This window comes from Symphalangus syndactylus, chromosome 10, assembly GCF_028878055.3.
Source record: "Symphalangus syndactylus isolate Jambi chromosome 10, NHGRI_mSymSyn1-v2.1_pri, whole genome shotgun sequence".
NCBI classification, from domain to species: Eukaryota; Metazoa; Chordata; class Mammalia; order Primates; family Hylobatidae; genus Symphalangus; species Symphalangus syndactylus.
Window position 1 is genome coordinate 123,842,558 of NC_072432.2, and position 12,496 is coordinate 123,855,053.

Below are 12,496 nucleotides of genomic sequence, written 5' to 3' on the forward strand. Positions count from 1 at the left end.
TCTCCATTCAGATGATAATGGTCAAGAAGACAGGCTTCGTTAGCCACTTTTTAATATTCACTACACTGGGCATAGACTTGTTATATAGAAAAACTACTCAATAAATATTGGTCACTCACTCAGTGTTCGTAATATTGAACTCTTTCTTAAGCCTTTAAAATTCACGTCCTTCCAAAAAATGTTTTCTAATTAAAACATTTAATTTTATGTTTAAAAAGTAGATATTTGCAAGGTATCACCTATACATATAATTTATGTATCATTTTATAGATAATATGAATTGTTTAAATCAATATTATAATTAGTAAATTCATTTTGCCAGACAATTTACCATTCTTAACTTTTAGAATTCTGCGAACTACTTGTTTGCTGATGAGTATACTTGTTTTCAAAAAGAATACTTATAAAAGTTTTGTTTTAAAACATTCATACCTTTAGCTTTTTACAACTGGAAATTGTAGTATTTTTCTGTTGTTCCTGAGAGTCTTCACATTTGTCTACAGTGCTCAGTCGTTTTTTAGAGGAATTTGAAATGTTTTTGTTTATGCACTCTGATATTGGGGGCACCATCATAGAAATACTAAATTTATTGTTATTTTCCCCAGGTTTTACAACATCAATATTCATTTCTTCTTTTCTCTTCAGCTGTAAAATCTTCCTTCCGTTATATAGCATTTGGCATAGGAAAAAGGAAATGGTTAGTTCAGCATTTTTAGCACATATAATCTTCATATGTTCAATCGTTTTCATGACTTTCCTAATATGGGCCATTTTTCCTAAATCTTTCCTAGGGGCAGACATTACATTCTTCAGCAGTGTAGAAAATTGATTGTAGTTGTATTCTAACTCCGTCACAGTGCTTCCATAATTTATGGATGCTATATATGGCACAAAGTCAATATATGTGGAAATAAAATACTTGGACTTCTTCAGAAGCTTTTTTATTTCTGAAAGTTCTTGAAGTTCTCTTGAAAGCAAATGAATAGCATATGAGCAATTAACAGCTTCATTATATTTGCAGATAATATCCAGATCTTTCTTAAGTTCAGAAATAGCAGTCTCTATCACTTTCCAAAGGCAAACATCTGTTGAGTTATCTTTAAGAAATGAAAAAGAAGCCATTTTTTCTTGGCACTGAACCAGCTCAGGAAGAAGTGACAAATCAAACCAAAGCATACCTCGAAACCTCTGTTTGTCTAGTTTCTTTGCTATTGAGTTTTTAAGAAAGTGAATTGTTTCTGAGACCATGACGATTTCAATATACATTTCAATAGCTTCAGGCTTTAAAATGATAGCCTCATGGCTGTGGTTTATCACCATGTCTAAAACATTTTCTTCTGTGATAAAAATATTATCCATGTTATTATCTTGTAGCATCTGAAAGTATTTTTTTAAAATTTCTAAGTGATCTGTACATCTCAAGGTGAGATCCTGTAGTTTTTTAAGGTCTGCAAATTCAGCTTGATCCAGTATCTCACTAATACAACAAATATCTGGGTGTGCAAGCAAATTACTGTTAAACTTAGAATTTTCTATGCTAATTGTTGCTTTGTTTATTGGATGATCTGACTTTCTGGAAGCAATTATAGTATCCTCCTCAAGCCCAATAGGGGAAATTGGTTCATTGTTTAAATCTTTAGACAAAGTGTCATATATCTTCTGCAACTTAGAAAAAGCACATTTATTCACTCTGAGTAGCCTTTCTTCATCCTTCTTTTGTGAGTATTTGCTGAAGGATTGTGTTCTCTCTTTCCAAACAAGATTTTTTGCAGCATCAAAAAAGATATGTTCCAGACCATAAAGAGATATTTTAACACGTACTGCCTCATTGTTCTTAATAAAATTAACCTTTGAGGAGATCATTTCTATGATAATCCACAGATGGTCCTGTTTTCCTGGATACGAATGAACTTTAGGAGAGTCCCCACATACATTGATCAACTTTAAAGCACTTTTTCTTAAGATTTCCAGGTCTTCTAAACTATCTCCAAAGTTAACTCCACAAGTAAATGGAACAGAAAGAGAAAAGTCAAAGCAATCGGAACAATGCTCCATTATGGCTTCACATTCATTAACCTGTCGTTTGTACTTTAAGAATACATAGTATGAATTCTTTTCCCTTTTTGTTTCTTCAAGCAATTCAACTAATTGATCATGGTAAGTCTGTAACTCACAAAATGCATTATATTTTAATCTTCCTTGGAAACCAGGATAGAAATTAGACTGCTGTTGAAATCCACGTGGTTTTCCAAGAAGCTCAGCATACAATGTTTCATCATACCAAAGCAAGCTTCGGAATGTTGGTTCACCTTCTAAGTGCCTTTTTTTGTTTTCAATGAATTGAATTGTTTCCATCATCATTTGAAGTTCTACCAAAGTGTCAACAGCACATGGTTTTAATGTGTGTTTGCAATTATTCCACAGGTTTTGGTCTACCAACAGTTCTCTTGAAATCAGGATTTGTCCAACTGAACATTCTTGCTTTCTTTCAAAAGCTTCCACAAATAAAGGGAGAATATTTAGACAAACCTTAGTTTCTTCCTGTAGAATCTGCAAAGATGATGCTTCATCTGCCCTCTGCAAAATTTGAGATAGATTAGCTATAAGGGCCGTATGATTAGCTGAGCAATGTTTTTCTTTAAATTCACTCATGTATGATGCAGGTTTCTTCAGAAGAGTAGTGACTTTACAGGTTTCAGAGTGGGCAGGTAAAATAGGCATATGATTAACTCCTAGAATCCCTGGTTTTGAAATATAGGCTATTTCTGAATGTAATGTCAAGTCAGACTGCGAGTCATTACTAGCTTTAATTTCCCCCTTCTTCTCTCTTTTGTTAAGCGGATTAGAAACTGTGTTCTTCAAAGGGACTGACTCAGTGGTAGTATTTTTAGTGCTTAGATGGGAATCAATCAAGTTAGTTTTAATAATTTTCTCATTTAAGCAGGATTCTTCTGAGATCTGATTCTTTTTATTTTTGTACTCAGTATTAACAGTTGATCCTTCAGTCATGCTTCTTTTGTAAACAGAATCTTTTGCTTTTTCCGCTTGTTTAACTTTCCACATTATTCTGTCCTCAGTGTCTTTCTTCACAATACATGTTTCTGAAGAGGAGCCTTTTACATTATCTTTTAAAAGCAGAGAACTATCACTGGAAGATAATTCCACTGTATTTTCCCTATTACTTTTATTTTCTTCAGTTACTGATGCTACATCCAACTCATAATTCTCAGTGACATTTGTTTCATTCCCATCTGTATGGAGGCAATTATCTGAAGAGCACTGTTCTGTCTTTAGAAGCTCTTTTCCTCTACAGCTTTGCTCACAGTGTGGTACAATAGTGGATGCTGCAAAAGAATCTACAGTAAGAATTCTCTGCTTATCCAAGTAAGATTTTGAAGATTCTCCCTCACTATCTGTCACTACAGCGGCTGATAACTGAGGAATACTGTACTTTTTACTTGCTATCAAAGTTAGGTTTAATGGGTCCATAAGGAAGTTTCCTGTAATAATGCTTTGTTTGGATCTCTCAATAGGATCTGTCCACTTTACTTCCAGGTTTCTTTTACAATCAGATAAAATAAGGTTACCTTGTTGGGAGAGATCATTTAAAAAGTGCTTCACATTTGAATCTAAGACTGAAATAAGTACATCAGTTTTCGCCTTTGTGTGACCTATGCAAGTTGCATCATAATCGTTGCCTGTACTGTAATTTATGTTTTCTTTTATGCAACTTAAAGACACAGAATGACTTTCATTTATTACTTCATTAGCCTCACAACTGTTTTCTTTAGTTGCATCTTTAACATTATGATTTGCTGAATGTTTTTCAAGCTTTTCACATTTACTAGTGCTAGATAAAAACTTTGTATCAATTTGATTTTCTTTTTCTATTAGTTTCTCATCTGAGTGGTCTGGGGAAAACAGACATCCAGTTTTTCCAGAAAACGGCTGATGTTCTTCTGATAAACTTGGATTGCTTACACTGCTATTATAATAAACTGACTGACTTGTACTTTGGGATGTGGAGGATACAGGCAACTGTGATTCAGGGTGTTCTTGATTACGAAATTCTCCCACGTGACTAGTGGGGTGACTTTTTGAGACACTGCTAGCCATACTTTTCCTAGAAAGGCATTTTTTCTCTTCACTTGTTTTATAAGACTTGTGCTTTGACACATGGGTTAATGATTTAGAAATATCAGCTTCTGGAGCTCTTTTCTTTCTCCATTTGTCATATTTTCTTTTTGACAAAAAATGCTTAGTAGAATAATATTTTCTTTGAGACACAGAACTATAACCTTGAAGGTCACAACTTTCCCAGAAATTATTGCATATTATTGCATATGATTTTGGTAATGGGCCCTTTCCTTTTTCTCCTACTTTAGTTATAAGCTGCAAAGATGTGTGAATTCTTCTATGAGCTTTTTTTAAGTGAACAACTGCTTTGTCTAGTTTTCTGGAAAGACATTTGCTTTTACACAAAGATGCTTCATCACTTAGGATATTTAGGACACTCTTAATGTGCTTTTCTGACTGTGAAAATGTTTTAATTCGTCCTTGGGATAATGAAGAAAAACACTCAGATGAGTCTTGACTGGCTAGCCTCCTCTTTCTCCCATAAATTTTATGTCGTCTTAAATCTTTATGTGATATGTTCTGATCCCTGGAAGATGTATGTAGCTTCCTTTTGCTAATTCTTGATTCTACCTCCTTTTTATTTTTGGTATCATTATAGTCAGTTTTTGATTTTGTAAAGAAACATCTGCTTCCATCATCTATTGTTGTGACATTAGAAGGTTCAGTAAACAAAGATTCACTGTTCTGATTATCAGACGTATGATTCACATCTGTATCATGACTCAAGTCAAAAGAAAGGGAGATTTCAGAGTTACTCACTGGTCCTGATTCTTGCCTTGTATTATCAACTTTATCTTCACATGGATAATCTGCATTTTCACCAAAAGGCTGCGAATAAATGTCAAATCCTAGAATTTCTCCATCTTCCTTATTTATTTCCAGTTTTGTGGCTTCAGTTACATGTGTGCAAAAATTATCTTTCAATGCAAGGGAGTCAGCTGTCGGGCTGAATCCTGGCCTAAATATATTAGTAATTCTAATTTGTAGATCTGGAAGTAAAATTGGGCTGGTAAGCTCTGTTTCATTGTTTTGTGTAGAGGAATAAAAATAGTTACTTTCCTTAGAATAACGCTGATCACTATTCTCCCTTCCTGTGGTGCTTTCCAAAACTTCCATCTCCTCATTATCAAGTGCTAACAGACCTTCCCAATTGATACGAGACTTCAGAGCCTTATATGAGGTCACAAATTCTTCACAAAGCACGTTTTCATGGCTATGTGCATCTTGTTGAAATATAAAAGCATCATCACAATCTTCTAATTCTATTTCAATTTCACTTTCCAATTCAATGCTTTGAAGAACTAAGTTCTCATTTATTGATTGATGAAATGATTCTTGTGATTTATTTTTATCCATATCAATTTCACAATCAGAAACCCTATGTTTTACTAACAAACCACAATCTGGACTTTCAGAAGAACAAGTTTCTTTAAACTGGTATATCTGGTGATTGTCATTATTTAGGCTTAATGCAGGCATAGTAGCAGCACTAGCTATCTGTATTGCAGCATTTGAGGCTACACACACTGAAGAACTTGCAGTTTTGGGAAATGTTGTGGAAGCCAAATGCTCTACACTTCCTCCAGTATTTTCAGTATCTTTTTGTTTCACAGCACTAATGGTATCTTCTTCATTCTCTAATAATGCAGTTGCTGTTGACAAATATTTTTCTCTGCAAATCAAGTTAAATGCAGTAGAAAATTCTTTAGAACTCAAAATTTCTATATTGTTGTAATGTTTGTCCTTTTCATCTATATCACTGAAATTTTCGTTCGTATGAGAATCCTGCTTTTTGTCTCCATATATATTCTCTATGTTGTTTTCTACAGATGAAGCACTATTCTCTTTAGCCTCATTTTGGTTTTCTTTATCTCTTTGTTCTTTGAAATTAACATTCAGGCATATATCATTGTTTAACTGTGAGTTACAGAACAGATTGTGATCCTGACCCCTATCTTCCACATAAGTAGTTTCTTTATAGTCTCTCTGAATGTTCTCTAATGACACTGGTTCATTTTCATTTTTCCTATGGACATACATATATTCTCTAGTTATGCTGCAATTTGAACTGTCATGAGCTGTTTCTATGTTATAAGATGAAATAACTTTATCAATGAACATTTCTTTGGCCTGGGGTATGTCTTTTGGTTTCGGGAAAGCTTCAGTTATAATGCTAGCATAATTTTGATTTATGTTCCCCAATTTCAGTTCCATTAGCTTTTGAGCAATGGCTAAACTTGTATGAATGTTATCCTCATACTCCACAGAGTGCTGAGGATGCTTTTGTGACAGGCTCTCTAAACTTGGAGTAATTTGCCATTCCAATGCTAGATGATCTAGTTCATCCTTATCCTTTATGGTAGATGTAGAAGATTTTGTTATTTCTAACTCTTGAGTAATTAATATTTTATCACAGCTTTTCCCAAAAGAATTATGACTCTCACTCTCTTTGTATTCTTGTTGCAAAACAATGTAATTATCTATTGGACTGATTTTTGTTTCATTAGTGAAATCATTATCAATTTCTTTCCATGAAGTTTGCTTGTCTTCATGTTTGGAATTGTCTTCCAGGTCAGTGAAGTTTTTCATCTTTCCAGTATTTTGAAGGTATTCATCAATGCTTACTTTCTTTTTGAGTGGAAAAATCATAGATGTTTGGCAACCAGTCTGATAAATGGTTTTTAAATCAGAAGACTGCGATTCCTGAAAAATGTGACTACTGTACTCTTTTGTATAAGCATTACCGGACTCCTGTTGGGCTCTCTGAGACTTCTTCTCACTGTGGTTTTGGTTCTCAACCTCTGACACTACATTTGACACAGAAATTGGGAAGGATAAATTGCCTTGGTCCTTACATTGCCCTGCCATGGTAACTTTATTGGGAGGTATACAGTCATAGTCCTCAGAGTCCATGTTGTGAGCCCAAGATTGTGAAGTTTTAAAGCAAGGGGTACCCAAACCATTAGTAAGAACAGCACGATCACCAGGGACAACTTCTGAGGAGAAGGCAGAATTAGATGGTGTCGATTTTATTTCCGAATTAACATTATCTAAAATCTTCTCAAATTGCAAACTCTCATTTAAGCCTGCAGTATTACTCTGTTCTCCCATGCTTTCTTCTCTCGTCAGTCTTGGGTCTTTGATGAATTTTGAAGTAGTAACTGTGCTTGAGCCAGTATTGTTGTGAAGAGGAAAAGAAGCATTAAGACCACTTAAAATATTTTTAAGACTTGTCCAATTTAACAAAAGGTCACCATTAACACTTTCTTTGGCATCACTGGGCATAAGGGAAATGTCTGAATCATGTGCAAGTACTTGAGAAGTGTCTCTAATTTCTGCTAAATTGTGCTCTGTCTGTCCACTGTATGTTTCAGGTATAGAAATGTTTCCATTTTGTACATTTCCATAGGAGTTAGAAATATTTGAGATGGAAGGATTTATCTCTGAATTTAGTGCATTGCATAAACAGTTTTCTTGAACAAACGGATCTACAGGTTTCTTGAAATGCACAAAGATGACAGTAGCATCTTTTCCTTTTCCAATTCTTTTGGCCACTGTACAGTTATTCAGAGAGCATGTCCTTTCTGTGGAAATAATAAGGAAGACAAATTTGAAAAAAAGTGTTTCTATTGACAACTATCAATACAGGTACATTGTGTCCAGTAATTTTAATTGAAAGTTCAGCTAATAACCTAATGATGATTAAAATGTGTTTTCAACAGAAAAAGCAAAGAGAGAAGGGGATGATTAACAAATAAATAAAATATAAATGATGTAGCATGAAATTCTCCTAGTCTAGAAACCTTAAGAAAGAGTATTTGCCATAAAAGTTTAATTCTGACAAATAATAGAAAAAAATGGTAAATAATAGAAAAAAACTAAAGAGGGGCTGGGCACGGTGGCTCACGCTTATAATTCCATTACTTTGAGAGGCCAAGGTGAACAGATCATGAGGTCAGGAGTTCGAGACTAGCCTGGCCAACAGGGTGAAACCCTGCTAAAATACAAAAAAAAAAAAAAAAAAAAAAAATTAGCCAGGTGTGGTGGTGGGCACCTGTAATCCCAGCTACTCAGGAGGCTGAGGCAGGAGAATTGCTTGAACCTGGGAGGCGGAGGTTGCAGTGAGCTGAGATTGCACCACTGCACTCCAGCCTGGGCAACAGAGCAAGACTCCATCTCAGGGGCCGGGGGCAGAGGTGGGGAAGAATAAAACTAAATAGGAATAAAAACATTTTCCCAATAGGTAACAGCTCTCTTATATTAATTTTCTATATTCAGATGTTTAATAATAGCATCTACATATAAGAAGGCAAAATAATCTCCCTCTATCTACCATTACCTTGCTTCTCCCTCTACCATGGGAGGAAAAAAAGGAAAGGAAAGGGGAGTGAGGTGGAAAAACAGGGAAAGGAAAACCCAAAAAGTTCCATAAAATCTTTTCCAGGAGCCAAAGCAAACTACTATTCCTCTTTTGCAGTGAAATGAATGTTCCTGCAAATAATATATGCAAATAAAAACCTGAAAAATAAAAGCAAACTTTTAAAATAATTTACAAAAATTATTTCTAAAATTTCCTAAGAAACCTCATGTAATAATGAATTTACAAAATGCATATTTAACAAGTAAATAATAATTTCTCATAAATGTTCACCAAACATTCATAGCTAAGTAACACCCTAAAAATACCTTTACTAAAACAGGAATTAATGATGAGAAATTGCTTGTGACATCTATAAAATATATGAAGTTATCATGTCACTGACGAGTACCATAAGGTTCTTTTTCACAGTAAGAGAGCTATGTTGAAGATTTCTAAATTCTACTACCATTTGTGATTTTACTACTTACAGTAAGCTATCGTGGAAATATGACCACATATGAAGAGATGTAGTTCTTTAGAGTGGGGAGTATAATGGAGAAGAAAATGGAAATGTAGATTCCTACACCTATACCAAAATAAAATTTGCTATTTAAAAAACTCCATAAAAGTACTAAAAAAAAACATGAATGGATGTTTTTATAATCTTGGCATAGGAAAGTACTTTTAAAGCATGACTGAAAATCAGAAAACATAAAAGTAAAACATGTCAATTACATATAAATTAATTATTTTAATAGGTCAAAATGCATGATAACAATACTCAAAGGAAAAAATAGGTAAAATTGTCGACAAACACAAAAAGATGCCCCAACCCCACTAAACAATAAGATCTATTAAAAAAAAACTTTTAAACTGGCAAAAATTTGAAAGAATGATTAATACTATACAAATGTAAGCACTTTTTAATATGGTTCATGGAAGTATAAATTGGTACAAATTTCCTGGAAAACAAGCTGACAGTATTCATCGATATGTTATATGTAATCATTCAAAGCAAACCCATTCTTACTCATTTACTACTCTGATAAACTTGTATAAATACCCAAAGTTCTATGGACAAGGATTTTCAGTAAAATAACCCAAGACAGTTAAGAGCTAGAAACCTAACTATACATCACTATGAGACTGGCTAAATGAATGACATATCAAAAATGGTAAAATTACTATGAGCATACGTTGTAACAAATGTCCTAGAAGACAGAATGTTATGTAGCTATTACAAAGATTAAGATGGATTAATATGGCCGGGCAAGGTGGCTCACGCCTGTAATCCCAGCACTTTGGGAGGCCGAGGTGGGCAGATCACTTGAGGTTGGGAGTTTGAGACCAGCCTGGCCAACATGGTGAAACACTGTCTCTACTAAAAATACAAAGAACTAGCTGGACGTGGTGGTGTGTGCCTGTAGTCCCAGGTACTCAGGAGGCTGAGGCAGGAAAATCGCTTGAACCCGTGAGGTGGAGGGTGCAGTGAGCTGAGATCACACCACTGCACTCCAGCCTGGGCAAGAGAACAAGACTCTGTCTCAAGGAAAAAGAAAAAAAAAAGATGGATTAATATATACCAATGTGGGAAAAGAAACCTAATTACTTAAGTTTAGACCGGGTGAATCTCCTGAGGTCAGGAGTTCGAGACCAGCCTGGCCAACATGGTGAAACCCTGTCTCTACTAAAAATACAAAAATTAGGCATGGTGGCACGTTGCCTGTAGTCCCATTGCCTGCAGTCCCTACTTGGGAGGCTGAGGCGGGAGGACTGCTTAAACCCAGGAGGCAGAAGTTGCAGTGAGCCGAGATGGCACCACTGCACTCCAGCCTGGGAGACAGAGCAAGACCCCATCTCAAAAAAAACGAGCAAAAAAACCCTAACTGCTTAAGTTTAATAATTTCACTTTTACAAATGTATGACAAATGCATTTTAACATATGCATAATGTTAACAAAAACTTATAAAATACTTAACATGGATGCCAGGTCCTGTTTTAAGTGCCTGATGTACATTAATTTAATCTTTTTTTTTTTTTTGAGACAGGGTCTCTGTCGCCCAGGCTGGAGTGCAGTGGTGCGATCTCCGCTCACTACAAGCTCCGCCTCCTGGGTTCACACCATTCTCCTGCCTCAGCCTCCCCGAGTAGCTGGGACTACAGGCGCCCACCACCACGCCCAGCTAATTTTTTGGATTTTTAGTAGAGACAGGGTTTCACCGTGGTCTCAATCTCCTGACCTCGTGATCCACCCACCTCGGCCTCCCAAAGTGCTGGGATTACAAGTGTGAGCCACCACGCCTGGCCACATTAATTTAATCTGAATAACATTTCCATTTTATTGATGAGGAACTGAAATTAAGAACAATTTGCCCAGAATCACAGCCTATAAACAATAGAACCTTAATCTCTATATTATGCTATCTCTTTAAACTTGATAACGGCATTTTTACTTTATTCCCTTTTTTGTTGGCATTCTCATCAAATGACAATTAAAAATTGCAGAACAAATCTAACATCTTGGGTGCACCAAAATCTCACAAATCACCACTAAAGAACTTAATCATGTAACCAAATACCACCTGTTTCCCTAAAAACCTATGGAAATAAAAAAAATTAAAATAAAAAAGTAGTAAGAAAAATCCCCCAATAAATCCAACATCTGCAATGCAATATGGAAACTAACAAAACCAGATTACAATCAATAAAGTACACTACCAGTTATTAGTATCATATATTCAGTGATGATGGAAATGTTATCTATGGTAGCTACTAGCCACATGTGGTTACTGAGCATTGAAATGTGCCTGGTGTGACTGATAAATTGAATTTATAATTTTATTTAATTTTAATTAATTTAAATTTTAAAAGCCACATGTGACTAGTGGCTACTGTATTAGATAGTGTAGTCTGGTGTACTCTAGAGGGAGATGAGTATGTTGACAGCCAACACATGTGGCTATGACTGTGCGCATAATAGAGGTTTTCTCTAAAGTTAATCACCCTGAAAGGCATCATCCTTTGATTAAAGTAATAAGCTATAATACATTGCGGATGGACTGCAGTAGAAGTAGGAAAAGGTCCCTATCTGTTGTCTCTAATATAAGCCTTCTGGTTGAGGGGAAATGTGGACAGAACAACCTAGGTAGAAAATCATCAAGGAAACAGAACACTTGAACAAACTATAAAACAAGTAGACCTAACAGCCTATGGAACACCCTGCCTGGCAACAGCAGAATATAATACAGTTGGCCCTATGTATTGGTGGGTTCCAAATCCATGGATTCAACCAATCATGGGTGAAAAATTAAAATAAAAACACAACAAAATAACAATATAACAATAAAAAAATAATACAAATAAAAAACACAGTATAACAACTATTTACATAGCACAAATGTGGTATTGGTATTATAAGTAATATAGAGATAATTTAAAGTATATGGGAGGATGTGTGTAGGTTATATGCAAATTTTGAGCCAATCTGTATAAGGAATTTGAGCATCCACAAATTTTGGTATCCATAGAACATCCTGGAACCAATCCTCCCTGACAGATACTGGAGGACTACTGTATATTCTTTTCAGTTGCACATGGATCATTCTCCAGGGAAGACTATATGCTAGGTTATACAACAAACCTCAATAAACTTAAAGGAAAAAGATAATACAAACTGTTTTCCAACTACAATGGAATGAAATAGAGATCAGTAACAAAAAAATTTTGGAAATTTGCAAATACATAAAAAACATGGTCTGAAAAAACCAATGAATTAAAGAATAAATCAAAAGGAATTTAGAAAATAAATTTGAGATAAATGAAAATTACAACATAACATACGTCATGGGACACAGCTAAAGCAGTTGTTTCTAGAAATTTATAGCTATAAAGACCTATATTAACAAAGAAGAAATATTTGAAATCAAAACCTAACCTTCCACCTTAAGACACACACACACGTGAAATAGCAAACTAAATCTAAAGCAAACAGAAGAAAAT

At 34.9% G+C, this 12,496-nt stretch overlaps 1 protein-coding gene across 4 annotated transcripts in view; it reads right to left on the bottom strand.

Annotated features, from left to right (window-relative positions):
* TEX15 (testis expressed 15, meiosis and synapsis associated) overlaps nucleotides 1–12,496 on the bottom strand; it is an 83,969-nt gene that overhangs the window by 10,274 nt on the left and 61,199 nt on the right. For all 4 annotated transcript variants that reach the window (XM_063610891.1, XM_063610890.1, XM_063610889.1 and 1 more), the window contains exon 8: nucleotides 433–7,721. In XM_063610891.1, the coding sequence (XP_063466961.1) occupies nucleotides 433–7,721 (7,289 nt within the window). The remainder of the gene's footprint in view (nucleotides 1–432; nucleotides 7,722–12,496) is intronic.